At 33.0% G+C, this 25,802-nt stretch overlaps 2 protein-coding genes across 9 annotated transcripts; one reads left to right on the top strand and one right to left on the bottom strand.

The window, feature by feature from the left end:
* Positions 1–24: 24 nt before the first annotated feature.
* LOC123005819 (mucin-2-like) lies at positions 25–18,032 on the bottom strand. Of its 8 annotated transcripts, XM_044399806.1 has the most exons (14): positions 17,789–18,032; positions 8,572–10,242; positions 8,397–8,519; positions 7,944–8,249; positions 7,757–7,894; positions 6,969–7,109; positions 4,986–6,911; positions 4,284–4,634; positions 4,125–4,217; positions 3,067–3,933; positions 2,965–3,018; positions 1,914–2,912; positions 1,699–1,841; positions 25–481 (listed from the first exon to the last, which is right to left on the bottom strand). In XM_044399806.1, exons 1-13 carry the CDS (start codon positions 17,852–17,854, stop codon positions 1,722–1,724), a joined length of 6,855 nt encoding a protein of 2,284 aa, XP_044255741.1. In that variant the 5' UTR covers positions 17,855–18,032; the 3' UTR covers positions 25–481; positions 1,699–1,721. The 8 variants fall into 8 exon arrangements, with proteins under 8 accessions (XP_044255741.1, XP_044255738.1, XP_044255734.1 ...); XM_044399803.1 differs by lacking the exon at positions 4,125–4,217; XM_044399799.1 differs by lacking the exon at positions 4,125–4,217 and having other exon boundaries at positions 4,986–7,109; positions 17,789–17,915; positions 17,965–18,031.
* A 3,189-nt stretch (positions 18,033–21,221) lies between these two features.
* Positions 21,222–25,748, top strand: LOC123005038 (E3 ubiquitin-protein ligase DZIP3-like). The gene is made up of 11 exons (XM_044398628.1): positions 21,222–21,378; positions 23,012–23,367; positions 23,417–23,569; positions 23,620–23,884; positions 23,932–24,251; positions 24,306–24,462; positions 24,512–24,687; positions 24,737–24,780; positions 24,836–25,104; positions 25,156–25,452; positions 25,504–25,748. Exons 2-11 carry the CDS (start codon positions 23,021–23,023, stop codon positions 25,594–25,596), a joined length of 2,121 nt encoding a protein of 706 aa, XP_044254563.1. The 5' UTR covers positions 21,222–21,378; positions 23,012–23,020; the 3' UTR covers positions 25,597–25,748.
* The last annotated feature ends 54 nt before the right edge of the window (positions 25,749–25,802 follow it).

Here is a 25,802-nt window from a genome sequence, read left to right as displayed (position 1 = left end):
ATGTTTTTTTTACGAAAACACCAATTTTCTCGTCTTGTATTTTATTAATGATAATTGCTACAATTTATTTACAAATTAATGTTAAAATTAAAACCGTACTAACTAATATAACAATAATAATTTACAACACTTTCTATATACACAAAAAGCGAAAATAAAATGTTTTTCCGAGTATTTGCCATCAGCTGGTTTTCTAAAATTATGACTAAGTAGTACACCTAAATAAAAAACAATAGGAAATAAAATTTTATCACGTCGAATCAGTTGACTAATAACATTCCCATCAATCTTAAAATGTCGTTTGTGCAATTATAACAAATCAAGTGAACAAGTTACATGCAAATTAATACAATAAATAACAGTTAAGTATAGCACGTATTCTTCATCCTGGTCTTGAAGAAGCATTTGAAGAAACTTGCATTAAAGATCCCACTGCACGAGATCCGGAACCCAACAAGGACTGGAATCCAGTGGCAGCACCCTATAAAAATATAAATTAAAGCACCTTTTACCACAGTGTTAACGAAACGAATTGTGATACACTACTCCAAAAAATTAAAGGGAATTTTTAAAAGGTTATATCTCATCGAAAAATGGTCGTATCTAGATTAAAAAAAAAAAAGATTTTGGGGTTTTAAGTTTCTAGTTTTGAGATCTTCTGGCAAATTTTTTCTGTGCTACGCAATCCTAAGTAATAGCGCGAGAAAAAAATCAAAATTTTTTTTGTTTTTGTCTTTGGTGTACCGACGTGTTTTTTTTTAGTTAAATCAATGCATGAATAGCATGTTTATTCACCTTTTTTTTACGTCAATTTTTCGCTGAGATATCTGACTTTAAATGAAAAAAGGATCCTTTTGTCTTTGATAATTGATATCTCAGCAACATATGACCAGACAGAGAATATAAGGGTAATAAAAAGCTAAAAAAAAATCGTTGTTCTTATTTTGACAAGAATTAGACAATGTTCAGAAACAATATGTACAATAATTGTTCCTTTAATTCTTTTGCAAAAATTTGATCAATCGGTCCGAGAAAACAGTTCGATGAATCGATTTAAAAATTAACGGGACTATCTTGGATACATTAAGCTGTAAAAACTCCTAAAAACATTAGTCTCCTCATCAAGTGAATACGCGGTAGATTTACTAAAACAACGCAAAAAGCAACATTTTTTTTTCTTTTCTTTAAATCAATATTGAGAGTGAAAAAAAATATATATTTTTCAAAAAAATCACAAAAGGTCTCAACGAAAAATTGACGTAAATAGAATATAAAAAAAGCATATTAAATGTAAATAAACTTGCTATCCGGCCTATGCATTGACTTAACTAAAAAAAATTCCCCCACGTCCGTGGGCAAAAAACAAAAACAAAAAAAAATAGATTTTTTCCCTCGCGCTATCTATTACTTAGGATTGCGTGGTAGCAGTAGCACAGAAAAAAATTTGCCAGAAGATCTCAAAACTAGAAACTTAAGGCTTCAAAATGTTTTTTTTTCAATCTAGATACGTCCATTTTTCGATGAGATACAGCCTTTCAAAAATCACGAAAAAATGTAATTTTTTGGAATAGTGTATAATGTTGTGATTATTTTTGGTCTCTATGAATGTGCGTTAAGATGGTAGTCAGTCAATGAAAGGAGAATGAGGTTTAATAAGTTATAAAACTGACAAAATGCTCCATGCGACGAAGAATTTACCATTTTTAGAAATATGAAACATCCTAAACACTACTAGCCGCGGTAAAATTTGAAACGTTCGCTAAAACCGAACTAGAGCCCAAATAATCTCTGAAATTTGCAGACCCGTTTGCAAATAGTCTCGAAACTTGTTGGGCTGCATCCTGTAAAACATTTTTTCCAGTAGAATCAAGTTCTTATTAGATTCACAATTCTGTAATCAGATTTTGATTTACCTGTAAAGCCGTTCCTAGGAACGACGAAATAGCCCTTGTGACGTTCACTGCAGCTGTAATTAATTGGCCTCGCACCATGGTATCACCATCTTCAATTCCAGGAACAGGTCGTAGTCTCACAGGGGGTAGTGAAACCCTCGACCTTGTTGTAGTTGTCGAAACAAATTCTTCATCATCTGCAATACTATTACTGACACTCAAAGGTACAGCTGTTGTCGATTTGGCCACCCGCCCTTTGCTTTTGCGTTTTGCGGTGGTAAGAGGTGTTGTATTTGGCCGTGAAGTGGCTCCCGTACTTCCCGAAGATGTCACTTGTACCCCTTCGTCAGAATTTAGCAACGCTTGAAGACTCTTAATTTGCGAAAAGTCTAACTCTTGCGAGTTTGCTGGATCTTTCTGGATATTTTCAAGCTGTCGAATTAATTTTTGAATGTCTTGTTGTGACAATGAACTGACGAGGTTTCGACGCGGTGCTGCTGTCACTACAGGTGTGATGTGTGTGGGTTGGTGAGTTAATATTTCGTCAGGTTTCGATTGGGGTTTGGGTTTAGGTTTAGGTTTTGGTTTAGACTTTGTTTTAGGTTTTGGTCTTTTAGTGGTAGTGGTAGTTGTAGTTGTTGGTTGAGGGGCGAGAACGTTGAGTAGCCAATTTAAGCTTTGCATGAGGGGGCCTGGTGGACGTGTTGTAGGTTTGGGACGTTTGGTTGTTGTTGTTGTATGACTGTATACATCTTCGAGAACTTTAGGAGTTGTAGGACCAATTCCTTGTTCTTTAAGTAGAGCAGCTATGATAGCGTCATTGCTTTTACCGTATTCTGTGGTGATTGGTGAAGGGGTTACAATATTAAATTGTTTCACTATTTCTTCAAGTGATTGATCACTAGAAACGCTAATTTTTTTGGCTTCACGTTTTGATTCAGCGGTTGTAATCTCAGGAGATAGTGTTGTTGTTGTTGGTTTTGGTCGGTCCTTGTCTCGTTCAACTGCCAAAGCAACAATCTACAAACAGGAAATTACTTAATTGACACCACGTACGAATAACATTCCTTACCCTTTTAGCTAAATCAGTTCTGTCTGTTGTGGTCCTTGTATTACCACCAATATTCTAAAAAAAATAAAATTAATTAAAAAAAAATAATTACATAATAATTACCAAATTAGTAAGGAAGGCAAGTTGTCTAAGAATTGCAGCTTGTTCTCTTTCAAGTTGAGCTATGGCTTCCAAATCTTTCCTTTGTTGTTCCGTTAACTGTCTAAGTCTTTTTGTGGCATTCGTAGTCGTAGTTGTTGCCTCTGTTGTGGTACCACGTCTTGCATTTCTCTGACTTGTCATCCTTGTTGTTGGCGGATTTGTGGTCGTTGTCGTTGTCAGAATTGTGGTTGTGGTTGGAATTGTAGTAGTAGTACCTCGTCTTCTACTTCTAACTGTAGTACTAATAGGTACCGTGAAAGGCAAAGTTGTAGGTACTGTTGTTGTAGTAACTCTTCGAGTAGTACCAGTTGTTAAATCAACAGCAGTGGGTCGTCTAGTACTTCCAGCTGTAGTTAAATCAAACCCATTGGTATTTATGTCAACTCTTGGACTTGTGACAGGTTGAATTCTGTTTGAAATTGGTGTCACAATTGTAATTGGCGCTTCTGTTGTTGATACCCTCCTTGGACGAATAGTTGAGAACAAAGTGGTCAAAAATTGCGGGAAGAAAGTACTCGTCGGAAAACCTGCAGTTGTTTGGAATGAACTAGTTACAGGTTGAGTGAAAGGAGGTATCGTTGTTGGTCTTCTCGTTTGTATGGGTGTTGTAGTAGGAGGCATTGTTGTTGTTGTGAAAACTGGAGTTGTTGTTGGGACTGATGTTGTTGTTGGGGTTGTTGTTAATCGAATTGTTGGTGGCAACATCGTTGGTGGCATTGTTGTTAATCGAATTGTAGGTGGCAACGTCATTGGAGGCATTGTTGACGGATTGTCTAAAATTCGATTTGAGAGAGTTGGCGATGGAGGAGTGGTCGACATAAAATCGGTCTGCAAGAAATCTCTATTAGTTACCAATACTTATTGACTTTGTTATAACTTTAGTACGAAATGCTAAATGTATTTAGAGTTTTCAGTAGACACATTAGAATGAAATGTTTAGATAATTCAGAAAGTACTAAGCTAAGTGAGAAAAGTTTAGTTTCGGTTTCGGTCAGTGTTGTCATTTTTATGATCCTTGCCTGAAACATGTACGTTGAACTTGTCACTGGTTTCCATCGAAAAATAACGCCAGTTATATTTTTTAACTCGTCGGCATTTAAAACCCGATTTGTCTGATAAAAATAGTGTGTCATGTAGCAAATTATGTTGTTTAAGGCAATTTTATATCCTTTACTTACCTTCGGATCGACTTTAAGCGTCTCGACTTTAGTTAGATCGGAGATATTTATGATACTATTGAAAGCTTTTCCGGTTCTTCCCGTTAAAATTTCCGTCAGAGTTGGCAAAGTTGCAGCAGAAGTTGTGCTAGATGTTGTAGTAGCGGAAGTCGTAGAAACAGGCGCTGGTCTACTAGTACTAGTGCTTCTAGAAGTGCTACTTTCAGTTGTGCTGGTACTACTACTACTACTAATTGATAATGGATTTGCTTGAACGGTACTACTAGGTGTAGTTCCGGTGGTTGGTGGATTATTAACAGTACTTATAGACAATGGATTTGCCTCTATAGGTGGTATTGTATTTTGTTCAACCTACAAAAAGAAAGTACTGATTTTTCAGAATTTGAGGTGATTCGTCAAACCCTGCTTTGATGGTAAAGTATTAATAGCAAAATGTGTACTGTTAGGAAATCAAAGACAAAAATAAAGAACTGAGTTTTGGATGAGGTGACAGTTCTTTATTTTTATAGTCACCTGAACTTAAACTATAGGAATTAGTGGTGCATTATCTACATTACAAGCGTGCACAAATTACAACATTCAAAAGCTGTGGTATGTACATACATACAACATAAATACAACAGTTGAGATCAGGTGACCTGTAGGGAGAGATGAAAGAAGCGGCGAAAGCCCTAGCACCGAAAAGTTATTGACAATGAATACCGTTTGAAGATTTTTATTATCCGGTCGGCTGCCTTGGTCGGGGGTTACTTGGTTACTGGTTATTTCCGGTAAGGGTGGAGGGTTTTCGCGTGTATCGAATCCGCTTACCCTTATAACAGGTTCCATTGGAACAAAGGAACCATTGGGGAATTTTCTCACTATGGTGTTGTTAGGGTACACACCGACAATAAGGAAGGGTGTTTCTTTATTTGGGAATCTACTTGGTCGTTTGCGCAAGACAGTATTGTTATTTAACACGGCGAAAATGTAGTAATCTTTGTCTCGACTGGTCGTATTTTCGATGGAATTTTGTACAGAGTCTTGAACTACGTTCAAAAGGCGGCCGGAACGACCCGACGTTCTCGAAGTGATATTAGTCAGAGGAATGACAGTGCTAGTATTAGATTTCTCGGGGGAGCCTGTTGTATCAATAACGTTAGAGGAAATGTCTTGAGATGAAGTATTAGTGACAGCCATTGTGGTAGTACTACTATCAGTAGTAGTCGGATTCTGCGTTGTAGTACTCGGCGCCTCTGTGGCGCTAGGAACTGTCGTACTCATAGGAGTAGTACTAGGATCAGTTGAAGCAATACGACTGTTTAAAGTGACACTAGTTTGCGTTTTTGCGTTACTATCAGCAGAATTAGGAAAAGGAGTAGTAGTTTGAATAGGAGTTGTGACATCAGTACTCGTTTGAGTTGTTATGTCAGTTTCTGGAAGATTAGTTCTGCCTGGAATAGTTACTGTGGTACTAGGACCATCTTCTGGTGTTATTACATTAGACAAATCATTAGCAGAGAAGATAGACACGCTGCCTGGACTTACTTCAAAATTTACTAATGCTGGTAATGTTGAAGGAAACACAAAACCTGTTTCAGTATCGATAGATGATTCAGTGCTTGGTAAAGTAGTACTGATTGATAAAGAAGAATCAGTAGTAGTAGACGGTGTGGTACTACCACCCGTTTCGAACGAAAGAGGAAGAGCTCCAATTTCATTTGAAATATCTTTAGGAGTCATTGTTGTTGGAACTGCTTCAGTTCGAGAAAGTGTTGTGAGCGAGTTCATTGTGGTCGTAGGCGGCATTAGAGTAGACAATGTAGTATATGTTGGTGTTGTTGTGTATCTCATGGTGGTCGATTCTGGAGGTTTTGCTCTTGAATTTATAGACACGCCACCTGGACTCGGCGATGTAAAAAGTTGATTAGAAGTTGTTGTGGTAGTGGTAGTAGTACTTGTTGTCGTAGGTTCAGTTGTTGTGGTTGTTGTTATAGTTGAGCTTAGTATAGGTTCGATAGTTGTGGATGTAGCAATGGCCGATGTGGGTACAACACTAGTGCCAACTACATAGTTCGTGGCTTTCGGCGTAACAACAACTAATTGTGTGGGACGTGAACGTGGCGTCGTCGAAGTTAAAGTGTTGAGAAGAGCTAATAATTTACCTATGGTGCGTTTTTGCAAAGTTTGTTCATTTGAAATTTCATCTAATACAGTCAAAGGATTCACAGTGGTGCTGTATTGTGCAGAAAGCGTAGATTTAGTCACTCTAGTGATAGGTGTGGTGGACGGAGAACTAATGGTATTAAAATTGCTACCTACTTGTTTCGATTTGAATTTTTTTGTGTCCGTGGTGTTATCAGCTTGAATAGCTGACAAAGAACTTAGAATTCTTTCGATGATGGTTGTAGGTTTTTCACTAGTCACTGTCACAACAGGAATTATTTGGGTGGTTTGTGTCTTGTCAAGTTTTGTCGGTTTTTTGGTTGCCAGTTTTAAAATGGCGGATTGTTTTGTCGGATCATCAGTCGAAAATGTTAGTTTTGTTGGGTCGGGTGCTTCGGTAGTGGAAATAGCAGTTATGGAATTTATTATACTCTCGATAATTGAAAAGGGTTTTTCGGTGGTCTTGGTTTGGGATGCCGATACCTTTAGGAAGAGATTTTTTTCAGTTTCGGTTTTGAACTTGTTGTTTTGCCAATTTACCAAGGGACTAGTTAGGTGACTTTCAGTCGAGGAAGCGAGGTATTCTCCGCTAACTAGATTTGCTGAGGGTACCGTATTCACAGGGTCATCGAAACTGATTACCTCCACTCCCAAATCTTTATCTCGGTAGGACGATTTTACCTGCAAACGTTTCGAGATTAAACCCACGGCTGGGGAAAACACCTTGGTCCATAAGGTTATTTATCAGCAAACAGCGTGCGTATCTTCATATTTACAAAACTTGAATAAAAACAAACAATCCTGTTTGTGATGCTTTTTATTAGAAAATATCGTGTATAAAAATATAAAAATAAAATAGTACACCTCTTCTTAAAACTATCTTAAATAGAAATGATACAAGATACTTGTATTATATTTATACTTTATTACTGGCTGTTTAGAACTGGTGTTTGAAAGAGGTAGTTGAGGGAGAATTCAAATAATAAACTGGGATGCCAGTCAAGTATAAATATCCGTACATGTACTTACTGTTAACTTAGAACCGACACCAGTGATATATATTTATCTAGTGTTATAAGTAATGTAGAAGAGGAGTGGAAGCAGGTGATGAAGCAGTGAAGACACTTCTCAGTTTAAGCGTGAGAAAGACCAACTGTATTCAATATTTTCTTCTTCAGGCCAAACATATTCCTTAAGCAAAGATAAAGTTGTTAGAATGGGTGCCAAAAGTTGATTAATCGATTTGATTTAAGTCAAGGTGTACTATTTCAATACAAAAGTGACCAGCTTGACTTGTCAAGGATCACTTCACTTATCAACTAACTTACCAAAGTCGTTGGTGGAGTGATAGTCGGTATAGTAGGTAAGTAAGCTGGGGCATTCGTACTGGTTCGAATAGCACCTCTCGCAGCAGCGTCGTTGCGATATCTCGAACTGTATCGATTCGATTTTTTCGGCGTTGGAATCTGGAGCAATTTTTATATTGTTGTGCATTTATGCAAGTTTCACTTTTACCTGTCCTGATGGACTTTTATTTTTCGTATAACTTTCCTTCGTTTTTCTGCTGCTATATAATCCACGAGGAGGTTTCGGCGGCAAACTCCTCGCCGATTTCACTGGATTACTAGTCGTGGCTTCTGGTTCGGTGTTAAATTTAGCATGGAATCTGTGCTCTCTTGTAGATGTTGATGGCGCAATTGTGGTCGAGCGAACAACTTTACTTTTTCTCGTTGGCCTAGTGGCTTTTTCGGTGGTTTGAGTAAACCGGCGTCCTGGTTGCACTTTCCGAGGAACTAACTCATTTTCGGATTCTTCCAGCTGCTAATTAGAAATAAAAAACTGTCGCAATATGGTGCATATTTGTGTGCTAATCAAGCGTATATTTGTACTAAACTAGTTTTATCAAAAACCACTTTCTCTTTTTCAAAGTTGTTTCGTTACAACTACACAATTGTTAATTTCATTTACCTGGCGGCTTGCTTCCGATGCAATGACTGGCGTTGTTGAGCTCGGAGAAGAGTTCACGACCTTCTCTGTTGTCTTCGTGACTGCTGGAGCCGCAGTAACAAGACGATGTTGCGACCTTGACTCCTAAAACATCACCAGGTCATTGTTATACTATTATTATCCAAACAATGCTTACTTTTTTCTGTTTCTTAGCTTGTAACAATGCTTTGAATTGTTCAGGATAATTATCAGAATCGTCGATCTCTTCCTCTGAACTTGTCACACTTGATTTATTTTTTACCACGTTTGTCAACTTTATCTCAGACTTTTTCGTACCTCTTTGGACAAATTTAGGAGTTTCGGTTTTAGCCCTCGCTAATTTATTTTGTCTAGATACAGTCCGTTTTGAGGTCACTTCCGACACTTCAGAAATCACAGATTCTTTAACTACAGGTTTACGAGTTGCAATTGTCGGTTTAGGGGTCTGAACTGTGGGTTTACTTGTTTGTACCGTTGGTTTACTAGTCGATGATCTACGAGATACTTTACTAATAATTTTCCTTCGCTTGATTGTAGATTCAGTTCTGGTTGCAACAACCACGGATTCTTTAGGTGGTTTTGGGGCGATTTTTATATCATTTTCGGTAGCACTGGTTTCAACTTCTTCGGCAGAATTTATATTACGACGTCTACTATTCCTTAAGGGTTTTACAGTTTTGCTTTCTCGTTCAAAGAGAGGTAAAACTTCCAACTTTTGTTCATCTATGATTGGGGGAATATCCCTAGAACGTGTTCTAGTTCGACTTCTAAACGTTGTCGTTTCAACACTTTTTCTACTACCCAACCTACGAGATTGGGGGAGGTCGAGGGTTACTTTTTCCGGTACTGTCACTTCTTCATTTCTTCTAGCAGCAGTTCCGGGGGTTCGCCTACCGTTTCGTGATCGTGTTGGTGTTTCCACGGTTTCAGCAGTTTGTATTACTGAAGGTCCTCTAGTTCTAGATTCAACAGAAGAAGGTTCATTTCGACGTCTTGCTCCTCTATGAACTGTTCTACCGGCAGTGGGAGTAGAACTTGGTTCTTCTGGTCTTCTAGTAGCTCTAGTTCTTGAACGAACTCTGGACGCAACAGTAGGACTCGCTGTGTTACTTCTAGCTCGTCCATTACTTCGTCTCGTGGTTCTTGAAGTTATCGGAGTAGTAGTTTCAGGTTGAGTTCGACTGATATCATTATCAGGTTTAGTTATCTCACTTGCAGTTATTTCAGATGACAAAGATTCTAAACTAGAGGGAAGAGTCGATGATAAAGACACAGACGAGGAAGTTGTGTCTAAACCTTCACCGATACTTTTTATTATTTCATCTAAATTTTCGGTAGTGGATGGTTGAAACAAAGCATTGGAAGTGGGCGCATTTTGAGCTTCGTATTTAGTTTCTGTTAAAACTCTTGATTTGGTTGGTCGTCTTAAAGACTCTGGAGTTTCGTGAAACTTTGCTTCAGTGTACAATTTTGCACTACTAGGTCTCCGGATTGATTCGACTGGAAATTCCTCGAATTTAGCTTCAGTATACGATTTTGCACTGCTATGTTTTCGGACTGATTCGACTGGTGTTTCAACAAATAATTTCGATTTAGGTCTTCGTAATGTTTCTAGAGGCGTTTCATCAACGATTTCTTCGACTTCGTAACTTTTATTTATCTTAACAGGAGTTGTCTCTGGTCTTCTGCGTGAACTTAATCTCCGACTAGGTACTTCCGGTCGTTTCGGTTCTTCGATTTGAGGAGTTTCCGAAGTTAGAGTAAATCTAGCTCGTCCTCGTCTCGCTGTTTTTGGTTGCGGTTCATTTTCGGATAGTAATTCAGACTTCTGTAATAATAGGTTTTACTTCAACGAATTCTTGTAAATTCAATCAAACAAGGTCATATTAGCAAAGTCTTAGTAAACATTTTTGTTACGGTAAATGGTTGTTCAAAGTCCATTAATTCTCTATTGTAGAAAAGAAAGTTAATAAAGTAATTTAATTTAAATTTTTGTTGAGACGGCATATATTTTCTTTAAACAATGATAGTGAGGTTGGGTGAGCACTCAATACCCATGTCGGATATGTAACGCCTACGTGACACATCGTGATTCTAATAAAATTGAGGACGTCAAATAGGCGATTTAAACTCTTCCGAATTATGAGTAATGAAGTTAATTAATTAACAACCTTGGTTTAATTTCTACTAAGTGCACTTAATAGGGATCTATTTGCGAAATCAAATCAATTTAGTGACTACTACAAGTGGAAAAAATAGAGCTCAAGCGAAAGACCTTGTATCTGTCCGGATTCAAATGTCAACAAGTTTTGTGTTTACGATTCCGGTAAGATTTAAATTGTGAGACAAAAAACTGGAATTTTCGTTTCTTGAGAGCAGTGTTACAATTTTTACACGGCATTGAGATAGTAAGAGGCGAGAACAAAAGAGACGTATTATTATTCATCAGAAAGCATAAAATTGGTAATTTTAAAAATACACGCTAACCACTTGGCGAACCACTGCGTGAAACCGTTGAAAATTCTCTTTCGCAAACTCAAATCTATTCGGATTTTCGCTGTCTCAAAATATTTAAAAGATAGCCATCAGAAGTCGTACAGATCAAGGCCAAATTCTGGTAAATTACTACATTACACTGATTCTTCTAATTACCGCAATTTGTACGTAATAACTTCCAACTTTAATTGAAGATAACCGCAAGCCACATGCTTGCGTATTGTGAAAGTCTCAGTTTTTGTTCAAAGCTCCAAACATCATTCTAATCGGTTTCATTGTGCAAGTGATGATTTTTGAAACAAGCTTTATGCTAAATCAAATTTCCTTAATTAAAATTATCGACGGGTTACGTAACTAAGTATCGGGCGGTTTAAAGATAATTAAGTCACTTTCTATGCGTTGAATCAAATTTATATTTAGAACTTTCGAAGATTTTTATAATTTTCTTCTCGGTGGAAAGTCTATATTCTCATACAGATTTATTTTTAAAAATAGTAAAACAATTTGAAACGCTTTCTTCGTTACACAATATCAAAACATTTTTAAATTATTTAATTCTTGGGCGTAATTAAAATAGTATTATTATTATTATTATTATATAATGCAGAAAATCTACAATACTTTTTCGAGAAATCCTACTGTAATTAGATATGATACAGAATAATTGCTGTCTAATAACAAAGCGGAGATAATTTCTGTAATATAGCCAATTAATTGAAAGTGGGATTTTTTCAAAATGAAAAATGCCAAGGATCGCCAAATAAAACATTAGTGTGATTCACTAAAAGTGGGTGATAATCTGCATAAATCGACATTTGCATGTATGGCGAACTACATTTTGATGCATCTCCGTGTTTTTAATTAAAAAATTAAAAATTAAATATTGACCGCATTTGTCGGAAAGTGAAAGTAGCAATATTCGCTTAAAAATTAAATATAAATCATGTTCCAGTCGTACAAACCGACATAATATTCGTTCAAAATTTTTCAAGTTGCAGAAAAATTAACACAAGGATGTTTAAATGTTCTTTTGGTATTCACCAAATTAATTACTGCATGTTATGTATGTACGTGGTGTTACGAGATAATTAAGTTGGACTAACTGTAAAAGTCAGGTCGACTAATGTGCGACTGAGCGAAACACGAGGTTATGGAGAATAGAAGGTAAATTGCATTAATTTTAAAATCAATAGAAAATGTTCTTTAAGAACTCGAGATGAGGAATTAGCAAAAAGACTAATTAGAAACTGCAAATTGATTTACAGTAGTAATGCTACAAGTTGTTTTATTTGCTTGTAGGAAATTATGAAACAACACCATGCTGAAAAATTGTGCCTCTTTATCATGTAATGAAATGGTGATTTATTATTCAAGTAATAGTAAAACTGTAATTACATTGTAGGACAATCAAAGTATAATCGAATATAAAATATCTCTTTAATGGTTTTATGGATTAAAAGGAAATTTTATTGTGAAGGATATAAACGTAATGTCTTTGTTGACATTAACTCGATTCGCGTTGGTTAAAAATCAGTAAGAATGTTATTTATTTGAAATTTTAATTAGAATGTAGGTGATCGGACAAAATAGGAAAGCAATTGACGTCATCTAAAATTAAAAGATACAGTAGAGGAATTTTCTTCAATAATAACAGTGAAAGTGTCAAAAATATTCCTATACCACATGCTAACTTTATTTTTAATTTTAATTATCACAAGAAATTTAAAGTGACCGTTAAATTGCACAAATGTTGCAAGTCACCTTGTATATTGCAAAATTCCACGTTATTATTGACCCTATTTCCAAAATTTTAGGAAGTGAATAGTTTATACATTGTATAAATAAGGTTTTATTATTTAGCCATAATTTTAAATAAATGCCATTATTTTTACGACTCGACTATTTTCGTTAATACAACTTTATTGCACATAAACCTAAACATTAAAATGTACTTTCAAAATAAATAACCTTTCTGAATCAACAATGAATTATTCAGATCATACAGTTACTCTTTTGACCCACATTAGACAATTTATTATTTGAAATAAAGTAATGCCTTAGGAATATCTAATTTAAAAAAGATTGTTACCAAAGATTAAGTAAGAAACTGCCTGCAAGGATATGATATTCTAAATCAAAACGTTGCAGAATATTTAATAAAAATAAATATGACGGGTCATATATTTTACTCTTTTACTAGAAATTTTTAATTATAAGAATGTCAGAAAACACCTCTGTTGTTTTACGCACTTCCTGCGTAAATCACTATTATCGACTCTCCCAACGAAACCTATAGTCACTCAAAAATTACAGTTTTGAGCATAATTGCATTAAATCTTTGATTGTTAATAAAAAATCAAGTAATCGTTTAATATTACTGAAAATTGCTCAAGGTCTGAATTTTGGTAATAACATTGTTTATTCAAAGAAAAATTTTCTTATTGTTTTTGTGTTTTGGGACCTACATGAGCCTTGTAACTCAAAAAACAATTTTTATGAGTTACTATAGTTTTCGTTAGGAGAGTCGTTATAATGTGTTTTTTTTTTAACAATGATTTTAAAATATGCTAGTATTTTTTTTTTAAATTGTTCAATAAAATGTGCATGAAAAGTCTTTGTTCAATATGTAGACCTTTAACCTTTCTAAATTAAATTGCTACATAAAGTGTAGTAAAATTATCGACCTACAACTCAATGAAACGGTCAGTTGGCATTATGATATAATTCATATTCGCAGCAATTTACTAATGATTTATGTGATTTTTGTAGTCAGAGTGATTCCACGCTGTTACGAAATCGTAGAATTCAAAGATAGGTATTTCCAATTCTTAATTAATTAATTAGTGCAAAAATTTTAATTTAATAAATTTTCAAGATTTAGGAAACGATTCAACTCTTCCATTTTAGCATTAAAATTTATAATTTTTTTCGTCGTTATGAATGTATTATTTTATTATATAATTGCTTTACATCCTTATAGTCGATGCAGAATTTTATTAGATGTTTGCCAATATCGCGTTTGACATTTTAAAATTGTCAAGCCAGTTCATGATTCATTAAACCAACATGAAAATATACTAAATTTCATATTAAAAAATTTGAAAGTATAATAAAGTTTGTCTACTTAATTATCCCAAAAGAAAAAATCAATTTGCATAGGTCAATCTGTCAGAGAAATCCCTAATACCACATTGTTCTCGTATGCAAATCTTTGCGACAAAGATTTACAAAACTGTACAACCTTCAGTTCAATTTAATACCGGTCACGACAACGCCCTTTCTTGATAAAAATTCCGTAATTACATCTGGTAATAATTATAGATTAACACTGCGATAATTTCCCACAATTTTCTAAAGCTCACCGCTCCATTGCTTGGACTAAAAATTGCCATTTTGGTTCCATCGAATGATTTTTAGTGAAAACAGTCTCATCGGCCCGATTGTCATCTGACAATTGTTACAATTACGTGTGTTCTAATATGACAATTAAGTTTCTGCACTGTTTATTGTGGGCAAATGAAATCGAGTCTTGGAAAAATTCACAGCTCTAGGTTTGTTTTCAAGGCTATCGATTAGAATGCATGCCTTTCATTATAAGCAATATTTATGTCGATTTTGTGATAGAAATGGAGAAAAAAATCTTGTATGCGAGGGCTGAACTATGTCGGATTTCTAAAAATTCCAATAAGTTATTCCACATCCGGACACCGGATTGCATATCGTTTTGCCCAGATTAAATCAGGAGGCTCCGTCATTTAAGAAATCGGTGAAAGTTATTTATTCTTATTTAAAATTGTAGCAAGAAGCAATAACCCAAGTGTAAACTTTTAATAAATGTGTCTTGGATTTGTATCACTCGGACCCCGCCTTTCATTCGTCCTTCAGATTAAATTTATGTAAACCTAGTGCAACCAGTTTTATCACCGATGATAAAAATCGCGAGTGAACTTTAAACGAAAGTGAATTTCAGTGGTGGCATGATCAGGAAAAATCATTGGAGAAACGAGGAGAAATTCGCTGATGTTAATATGATTTTACTAAAATGCGTGCTAATGGTAATCATAAACAACGGAAATGCTGTTAACTAAGAAAGTAATAAAATGTCATAATTTGGCTGACATAATTTATTCAAATTAACTTTTTTCTAATTTTCTTTAATTTAGATACAGATCTGTTTCGGAAATTGGCTGAAAATTTGTTACGACATGTGCTTAGAGACATTTGTTGAACCTAATTCAACTTTAATGGAGATTTCGTGTCTCAGGTGCGTGTTTGCAAAAAGATGCTATTAATTAATAAAACAGTCAAAAACTTCAAACGATGTTTTAGCGTTTCGTAAAGAATTTAAAGTTTATATAATAGTAGAATGGACAACGTAATTTTTGCACGCTACTCAGGCTACAATAATCGGAATCAGTTCATTTAAACCGTGTTTTTCCTCGCATTTTTACACATTATATTTGAATAAATTAATAAAAGTTTATATTAATAAATAAAAAAATTATAAACATGTAGAATTCCAGCATTATTAATGATAAATTCCGTGTAATCCGGCTCAAAGTTCAGGGAGTTGCCCTCTTATCAATTTGATATAATTCAGAGTGTCATTGGTTTCTTTAACAAAATTGGCAATTCCACTTTCACTGATATTATTTTTAATGAGTCATTAATTTGTTATCGTTAACACAAAGGCGTTAATTTGGCATTTAGTACTCCCACAAACAAATATTTTGTGTTCAAATATCTAAACGAAAGTTTTGAAATAAATAAAATTGCTGAAAGGAAAATCTAGAACTATTAACAAATTAATAAAACGTGCATACAAGAGACTTTTAACCTTTTAAATTAGATTGCAATGTAAACTGCGATTAAAGATTGGAATAAATCGCCGACAAAGCTGACTGTCAATACTTTCTATATGTTTAATAAAATCATTATTTTATTATTTGTTTCTTAAATTAAAGATTTTATTTTTAAAAGTTTTTTTATTAATAGTAAAAAAAATTTACAAAATTTACAAAAAAAAATATTTTTTTTTATAAATTACATTTTTTTACAAAAAGAATAAAAACCATAGTTGACGATAATTTTAAAATTTTGTATAAGAACTTATGATTTTAGACAAATTTTTTTAATAATAACTTTTTGTCGAATTTGGCACTTTACTCTACAGTTTCCAAGGCATATTTAATTTTTCAAAATTAAAATTATGTAAGAAAAAAAAAAGTACCCTAACCATTTTGGCTGTTGGTTCTTGCCATTTTCAGCTACAGAATTCTAAATTACATAGTTTTTTACAAAAAAGAGGTTTCTTGCGTTTTTTCGACACAACTTACCGTTTTTGAGTAAAATCAGTTTACAATTTGTCTTACAGACTATAAAGAGAATAAAAATCAAAAATTAAATTTGTTTCACCATTTAAGACGCCCGTTATTAAAAATTTCGACAACTGATCTTTGAATTCGTTCAGATGTTATCAACTTTCGTAATTTTATTTATTCTGCAACAGTGAGAAAAAGCTATTTAAAAAGGCATCTCTTTCAGGGTTGTAGCTCGCTTACGTAACACTTTTTGATACATGTTCATAGGAAACTATTGTCTTAAAATTGAATATTCTATCACTTGTTTAAATTTGTAACAATGAAAACGGAACACCCTGTATAATTACATATTAATTACAATGTTTACAATATTTTTTGCAACTACTTCTAAATAAAATTGATGAATTCGTTTATTTGAATTGTAATAAAATTTTGCATATATTATAGTCCTTCGTATGGTGTAGGTAGCCTTGCAAACTATAACTGTTACTGCGGTTATTTCCAGTTTTCAAATGTAGTAACAGTATACAAACTGCATAAATTATAAATTAAAAACATAGTTTTAATTTTCAATTTATTACACGGTAAACCATAAGTTTTTCTTGCAAAGAAAGCTATTTGTGCAAAAACCATTCTAAAAAAATAAACATAATTGCCAGGTCTTCCAGAAAGATAAAAAAAACTGTTTTTACTGCAAAGTTGGTACTTTCATTATAAAGACATAACGTTCAAGTTATTTAAGCAAAAAGACTAGTTTAAGGTAAAAAACTTGTGAAAACAACAAATTTGAAACAATTTCGTATAATAATAATAGTTGAAATTTAAATTTAGTTAATCCGCAGACCATTTTTCCAACTAACAAGGACTGTTGAATAAATAATATCAGCATAATAAATTCTTTGAAACATTAATTAATAGTAGTAAAAGTGTTATGGTTTTATTTATCATGCAATTAACGTGAAACGTAATAAACAAAGTCGTAGTGCTTGCATTTGAGATAATATCATTACGACTAGCTGTTACATTATTTTTTAAATTAATTATGGTCTCTGAAGCAATTAGTTCAATGTTATGTATTAGGAAAATCTCTAGTTTTACTTTACACCTTGGATAAATGACTTATTTTGTAACGTTACTAAGATAATTGTGGTTACATTGCAATTTTCTGATAATCACAACTCAGATTATGTAAATTATCTGTTGCACGAAACACACATTTGCTCCACTTTAGTAAGTTGCGTGACCTAGACGTTACCTGAAACCTTCCTCAAAAGCCATTTATCCAAGAAATTCAACTCTCCGATCAAGTTCAAAGAACCGATGTGAATGGCCATATGTTTAAAATGTCAGTCGAAAGTGAAATTGTAAGATATTAGAAATTATACTTGATTGAAAGTATGAACATATCCACTAGTGGCTTAGAAATTCAGCAACTTAACGGCCAGTTGATTTTATCACAATACCGAAATTATGCAGAATTATTCTTTTGAGTTTAATCTCGTAAACAATAAAAGTTTACATAACCCGCGATAAGTACATTTCCAGTTTTTAACTCACCACCGATCTCCTCTGCGCGTCTACACTAAGAAGATAGATGAAGAAAAGCAAATAAGAAAATTTCATCGTGCACAATTATTGTCACTTATCAACACAATTTCCCCACATATGGCATTCTACTAAGATCCTGAAAATGCACAGTTAAAAATGGTGGATGCGCCAATTAACTAGCCCACCATATCGTATCCTCGCACTAGAACATCGCGCCAAGACGCCGAATAACGCACTGAAACGCTGAATGAGTAAAAATTTGTTGAAAGAACCTGAAAAAAACTGTATCAGTTTCCCTCTCACCTGCTGGTGGCCAGCAACGGCCTTTCTCCTTCTGCAAAGGCTGCGGACACCTCTCCCCCCTAGTTTGTCGCGTTCACTTGCTCTGCATGCTACTTCGAAAATACACGCCAAGACTATGTTAAATTGCAGGAAATTATGAAGATGATCCAGGCGATTGCCCGAATATCCGGAACGTACAAGTGCGAGGAAATTCCTCAGAAGCAAATGCTAATTAAAAATGTGCAGGAAATTGGAAAACTAGAACAGAAGTGAGATTACTAGGAAATGACAGAGGATATAAGAGATTAAAGAAAATTGATTAAGCACTCATTTTCCTGATTGAGTAAGTACACTACAGGATTCGAGACGAAAAAATCAGAATGAGACGCAAATGGAATAAAGTGAAATCTTAACAATGTACTTAATGTTTGATTTTATTTTTGTTGAAAACTGACAGCATTCTCCGATATCTAACTTTCAAATTTGATACTTTTGAAATTTTATGTAACCGAGTGCATAGCTGGTTCTGACAAAGCTGATTTATTTTACATATTTACTGCTTCTATTCATAACAGTTTTTGCTTTGCATTTTTAATTTTCTTGTTTATTTGCCATTAAATCAAAATGTAAAACTTATTTAGAACACACTATTAAGTAATAATCCACCAGACACAATCGCATAATAATTAGATTACCAGAATTTATGTCCTGTTCAATCTCTTTGTAAATTTTTAATTGTTAGCATTGACATTTTAGAATATGTCGACAACTTTAAATTATTTATACTCAATTATATGACAGGCCAAAATTTACTATATAGGTCATGGGTTACATTTTATAATTTCCTGCTACCAATATTGTGGACACGCAATATGAATTCTTCAGATCTTGTTTTTATGACAACAATCTAGCATCAAACAAAATTTAGAAGACAACCCACTAATTCTACCACTACAAAAAATTCAAAAAACCGCTTTTTGAAAAAAATACCTAAAAACGGAAGAGCTGTTAACAAAGTTTTTAATAAATTCTTTGCTCCAAAAATTCACTCTTATTTAGAGTAAGGAGCTAAATAGGTGTGTTAGTTAATCATCCTGATTGGTCCTACCAACACAGTGTGTAATTTTTTTGAGATTTTCATTTGCAGCGAAAACAAAGTATCTTTCAAGTTAAAGTTTTTTTTGTCGTCATTGTGAAAAAATTCAACTGACAGGAGAAATACTTAAAACTCGCTTATAATGACAAAATTAACTATTAATTTTGCTTGAATAGATTTTTTGTTTTTACACAAAAAACAGAAACATCCTACCTTTTGGGTTCTGGAATAAATTTGTTATACATAATTATTTTTATTAATGTCCTGATTTTGAATTTTTGAAATTTGTCACCTTAATGTTAGTCATTAACAAAACATTAACAACTGTGTTGAAACTATTAAAAATTATTTACTTAATAAAACCGATTTAATCTAAAGATATCTTAATTAAAAGTTTTATTTAAAATGTGGCTATTTCAAAAGCAATTTAGTATACTTACCTAATACATGCCAAAACATTTTTTTTTTTATTAAAAAGCTTTCTAAACTTGTTTTGTCAAAAGTGATTTTTTTAAGTTTCTTTTGTAAAATCTTGTTTTCTAGAGTTGAAACCCAAAAATATAATTGCTTTTGTTTAGTAATAACAAAGATATTAATCGAAAAAACTTTTGCATAGAATTTCTCATATTGCATGTCGCTTCAAAATAACTTTTTAACTTAATAAATTTCGTTATAACTTTTTAAATATTGCCACTTGAATAATAAACTGCATTAATAAACTTTTTGGTGTTTATTGTAATTGTTATCTCGGAAGTTTGAAATCATTTTCTCCAATAATAGAAACAGATGATGGATAAACATATTGTCCAACATATTACTCTTAATGAGGATATTAGCAATGAATTTTTTTTGTTATTTTCCTTTCACTGTTGCTTTAATTGATTTTGTCTGAAGGCATTTCTTAATTGACCAGTTTTTGCCACAGCACGTTGGTATATGCATAATTTTAACTTTTCGACCGAAATTATAAAAAATAGACTCAAATCCAGATAAATCATTGCCTCGCAAAACTATAATTATTATTGCTGTTGGCCTTGATCTGTCAGTTTATTTCTCGAAAAGTTTTAATATAATGTGATAGTAAAAAATTTGCATAATAGAGTCGGAAGATGGGAACAATGCTCGAAATTTTGTTTGGAGATTGTCTTTAAGGAAGTGCTCAAAACAACACTTATTTAGAATCAATTTTATGGGAACTTTTTGATCTTTGCTTCTTTATAATTTGAGATACCATCTTTTAATGGTCAGGTTACATCACACATATTGTAAAAGTAAAACAGCTTAAAACCTCTGATCTTTGCAAGTTTTGACGGGTGTGTTGAGTGAAAATTTGAAACGGGTTTTGAATGGTGTAGGTCAATTAATTTTGTTTATGAGCAAGTGCATATTTTCAAATAAAAGTTTCTACAAGATTTCCCTATTAGGTCTTAAAACAATTTATCTGAAACTAAAATTTAATGTTTGTAATTACGCAAATACATTTAAAGGTAGTTACAACTATCAGGACCCTATGATATGAGCAATTTATTACATCCGTTTGCTGTTCATTTAACTTCCTGGTTTAGAATTTAACTTAAAATTGCGAGATTGTTTAAAGTTGCATAATCATCAATCAATTATAAAGGTTTATAATTATGAACTTTCGATTTTAAAATAATTGCATCCAACTTAAGTAGAAATGTATCAGACATGTACAAGTTGAGAAATTAATATTATTGAAGGATTTTTATTATTAACATGCTTGACAAAGAGAATGTCCGGTCTCTTACTGTTAAATCCAAGACATTTAGGTCAATTGAATGAAACTGAAAGTGGACTAAAATGTAAATGAACTGGATATTTGCAATTTAAGTTTGGTAGAAATGCGCTTATTTTGCTAAACTCTTGCAAAAAAAAGGAAATAAATTTATAATTCTAATAACATTGCAACAGGAATAGTGCAATTGAAAGTTTGAAAAATGCGCAAAATGCATCACGTTTAGCGCCATCTGTCAATCGTATCAACGTTACAAGCAGAAACCTGTACCGAAAAGCCACTTAACAAATTTTCCATTTCTTATCATTTAGTACTTAGCTTTGTCTACATCACATGTTTTTGACATATTTTTGGTCATATTAATTGACGGTCGTCCCTTGTTTACGTTGTACATTAGTGGAATTTAAAGAAAGTTTAAATTTGATATCAAATAGTCAAAATTCTTTCTATAAAACTGAATAAGTGGTGAGTGAATCTTAACCTTTTTATTTTTACCGAATTTCTGATCGAAAAATCGTTGGTTACACCTTAAAACATACTGCTGTGCTCAAGTAATTGCTTAAAACCAACGATTATTTCTAGGTTTTATCTCAAACCATAGAATTAATTTGGGGACGTGGCATTTTAGTCCCCAATTTTGACAGAGAGATGACGAAACCGTTGGAAAAATGTCTCAATCACTTATTAAATACTTGATAGCGTTGATAGCACAACTTCCTTAATGTAGATACGACTCAAGCAATGTGTAAAAAAAGTAATCGTGAATTAAGAAAATCAGAAATTCCTAAGCGAAGTGGCCCATGATTTACAAATTAAGTTGGTAACACCTAGAAAATAGAAAATATAAGATTTTTCATATCTACTGTCTATAATTTTCAGTCTAGCCAACTTAATTTCAAAGCCATAGGCCACTTTAAGTCATTTGAAATTTAATTATCTGATCTTAGCTTAGCAAATCAATAAAACTCGATTTGCAATTTTTATAAAAGAGTGAAAAATTATTTCAAAAAATCGTTATTTGAGGCAAAAGTACATATCATATTTTCCTCAAACTTTCCTATTGCTTTTTACATGTATGTATTAATCAGCATCTCTGTTTTTTTTCGCAATGTGGGAAAAATAGAAAAATAAATAATGAAGCTCATTATTTTTATTATAAGGTGTGTTTTAAATTGATTGTTGTTTTATTTTTTGTAAAATCTGCTACATTTTTTTTGCGTGGCGATATAGTATCTATGATATAAGTACAGTTGGAGACAAAATACTTTGGTCGTCACTGTCACTTGAGTAACATTAAATTGTAAAGCATGCTTTAGGACTGTTAACCTTATTTTTAGCTACTGTCAATTATAGTTGACAAGTTGTATGTACATATTTTTGATAGGAAAATATAATAGCTGTTATTAATTTGAAATTGTTATTCATTTTAACGTTAAAGCTTGAATTACATTAAAGTGTCAGAAAAGTGACGACCAAAGTATTTTGTCTCTAACTGTACCTACATAAATTGGTACATATCTACATATATCGTTTCTGTTAAAGCATAGTTTGCTAGTATTATCGTTTATCAGCACAATACAAAGTGCTCTTCAAATATCGTTACTCAATAAGTCAATAATACGAAGGAAAATAAGTCATGTTAAACTTGAAAATAAGAAAATTTATTACTTGTTATTTGCTGCTTTAGGGGCCGTTTGAACAGGTTAATAAAACACAATTTTCTTGCCGACGTTTCGCTGATTTTAATGTTTTTCAGCTTCATCAGGACATTATGCTGTAATTTATTGGGTCGGGGAATTGCATTATACCACCATTGATAAATTCAGTGTTCTGATGTATGAAGCTAAAAAAGATAAAATCAGCGAAAGATCGACAAGAAAATTGTTTTTTATTTTATTAATATGTCCAAACTCACCCGAAAACAACAAATCAATAAATTAGACGAGAACTAAATATGTATAAAGATTTTTTTACGTTTACGAAATAAAGAACCTACGTATTATCTTATCAGTCTTATCACCAACTTGTTAATAAAAAAATTACATAATAGCTAACAGTAATATTTTCTAAAATGCTAAGTTTGTGTTTCTTTTTTTAGCAAGAAAAAATGGAGTTAGCCATTTTAAAGGGTCCCAGCGAACTTTTAGCATCCCGAGTGAAAGCTTTCAAAAATTGCCTCGCCTTGGCCACTGAATGTCTGTCAAATAAAGATTACTCACACGCTGAAATGATCTACGGGGGTATTTTGGCTGATTTGCATAAAGACTGCATTGTTGAAGTTTTGAATTTGAATGATCTTGAGCTTTTCTCCTTGCATATTTGCTTTGCTTATTCCTCCGTTGGAGCTAACTACAAATCTGAACAAGCTTTGACCATTTTGAACTCTATACACGATCCTATAAAGCTTCCATTAGTGCCTTATCTAAAAGCGTTTATTCATATCTCACATGATAGGTGATTTTTATTATTTGTTTGTGCGATAAATTCTAGTTTTGTGTTACAGAGTGTCGTTTGCCCATGACGAATTGCAGTTTTGCAATAATTTGTTAAAAGATGGTTACAATTTCAAGTCTAATAGTATTTTGAATGAAAAAATTGTACCTGAAATAAATGATGAATTTTTGAAGTTGAAAATAAATGGAATAAATTTTATTTGGTAAGTTTTTAATTTTTATTTGTTTGTTTTTAATTTTGGTGTACTTATAGTGATTTATTGTCGGTTAAGGAAGATAACGATGAATTGAAGAAATGTTTTAAAGATACTGGGTTGAAAATTGGTACTCTTTGTGAATCAGATTTTGCAACTTTAATCAAGGGTACGAAAGAAAGCCCAAAAGAGGAAAAAGTCACAAAGAAAACCAAAAAACAAACTGGGGCAATCAAGAAAACCGAGAAATCAGTTCAAAATAATAAAAGTCCTTTCACGAACATGTCTACTCAGACAGTGTCCCAAAAAGGGATAAACGTTTCTGTATGTACTTATCCAGTTATCAGATTGTTGTTATCACACAATTGCAGGTCCAAACAATGGAAAAAGACACCGATAAACAACTATTGGCAGCTGTACTTGAAATTAAAAATAGAATGAACAATATACAAAACAAAAAAGATAACGAAATAAAGCAACTCCAGAAGAAAAATAGCGAACTTAACGTAAAACTTCTTGCTAAAAGTAGCACCGTGGAAGAAAAGTCCCCGGAATTTGAATTTATAAAAGGCCAATATCTTGCTCTTGAGAAAAAATTTGAGCAAACTCAAAAACTTAACGAACTTTTGCAAAAATTGCTCATTGAACAAATGCAACAAAGATATCAAATGCAGAAAAATATTTATCAAATGTTCGTTTTTTTTTTCACATTGAGTCAGCAAGAAATAAAATTATAGTGTTGTAGGTTTGAAGAAAAATGTGCCTATAAGTTTTCATACCTGAGTGATCTTTACCAATATTTGTACCCTAGTGACAAACCAACGCCAGAAGAATGTAAGCAAGAAGCATTCTTGTGGAAAAATACACAAGATAAACTTTCAGAAGCAAAAAAACTATTTGAGGTGATTGAAATTTTTGAATGAATGAGCAAATAATAATGCTTGGTTTAAGGCGTATTATAAAACAGTTGATGACCTAATAATTGCAAAAGAATATTCTGATATCAAAACAGGCGACTGGCCGGGAATACCAAATATTCCAAATGATATACAGGATGTTATTTATCGGAGTTTTAAGAGTTTGATTCAGTACAATAAAAGTATGTACAGTGTCACACATCCACAACAGTGAGTTCTATTCAACTTAGTTGAACTTTTTTAATATTTAATTTTTTAGATATTTGGCTGCAATGAATAATTATGGGAACTTTAAAGAATACGGTATTCTAAATACTTTGCCTTATTCATAAACTGATGATAATTCGATTTATTTCAGTTCGTAAATCTAACAACTACGCAAATAACTATAACATGTGCAATCAAGATGGAAGGACTACAGGATCCCCCTCGTATTCGCAAACCCCACCTCCTCCTCCTCCATCTACTAATAGATACCATCCACCTCCATCAACCAATGGATATCAACCACAGCCACCTATCGGTAGAAAACAAGTCTCACCCTCTAGAAATAATTCAACTAATGTGTATCTCCCACCCCCTTCACCCTCTACAAATAATTCAACTAATGTGTATCAATCAGAACAAGTAATAATTTATCAATTATAGTAAATTCTTTTTAACATGCTAATTCTATAGGAATTGCTCAAGTTTCTTCAAGTCACTTTTGATGGCATTGAGGAAATCGAATTACTAGAAGCAATTTACCAAGTCCGTGACAAGAACGGTGGTAATCTAATAGATTTTCCAAAACAACTGCTAGTTACTGAAATAAAAAAAGTTTTGAAAATGAAAAGCGTAAAAAATGCCTGGAATAATGTGTCTCAACCTGTATGGCACAACGATCATAGCGAACACAAATGTTGTATTTGTTTTGAAGATTTTAATTCTAGCAACAGCCATATGCTTTCATGTCAGCATGAATTTCATAAAAAGGTAATTTTCTATTTTTATTTTTTTAATCAAGGGTTTGAATTTTGTTTTCAGTGCATTATGAATTGGCTGAAACGACAAAGTGCGTGTCCAGTGTGTCGAGTCTATGCTGTTATTGATAAAGAGTTCCCTCCATTGAAACCATAAATTTTGTTACAGCAGGATTTCCATTGGGTTTTTTCTTTAATATTATTATCATTATCGTTCTTTTGATGTTAAAAAACTATGTAGGGTATTAATTAGTCCTAATTTTGGTAGCTAATAAACAGTATTTACAATAAAAGTATTTTCAGCATAAATTTTAAGGGTCGTTTTTTAATTGTTTACTTAAAACCATATCATAAAAACATGTT

Source organism: Tribolium madens, unplaced genomic scaffold (genome assembly GCF_015345945.1).
Source record: "Tribolium madens isolate multiple individuals breed KSU strain unplaced genomic scaffold, Tmad_KSU_1.1 Scaffold_20;HRSCAF=117;Tcas5.2_LG4, whole genome shotgun sequence".
NCBI lineage: Eukaryota > Metazoa > Arthropoda > Insecta > Coleoptera > Tenebrionidae > Tribolium > Tribolium madens.
This window is presented reverse-complemented; position numbering and strand designations above follow the sequence as displayed.

What these genes read in the sequence shown, in the direction of transcription:
- LOC123005819 (XM_044399806.1), bottom strand. Translation starts at nt 17,854, where the DNA reads ATGAAATTTTCTTATTTGCTTTTCTTCATCTATCTTCTTAGTGTAGAC. An exon ending in AAGCTAAGAAACAGAAAAAA is followed by an intron (nt 8,520 to 8,571) that starts GTAAGCATTGTT and finishes GTGATGTTTTAG; the next exon opens with GAGTCAAGGTCGCAACATCG. An exon ending in TCACTCCACCAACGACTTTG is followed by an intron (nt 7,110 to 7,756) that starts GTAAGTTAGTTG and finishes AAACGTTTGCAG; the next exon opens with GTAAAATCGTCCTACCGAGA.
- LOC123005038 (XM_044398628.1), top strand. Translation starts at nt 23,021, where the DNA reads ATGGAGTTAGCCATTTTAAAGGGTCCCAGCGAACTTTTAGCATCCCGA. An exon ending in AATGGAATAAATTTTATTTG is followed by an intron (nt 23,570 to 23,619) that starts GTAAGTTTTTAA and finishes GTGTACTTATAG; the next exon opens with TGATTTATTGTCGGTTAAGG. An exon ending in ATGTGTATCAATCAGAACAA is followed by an intron (nt 25,105 to 25,155) that starts GTAATAATTTAT and finishes CTAATTCTATAG; the next exon opens with GAATTGCTCAAGTTTCTTCA.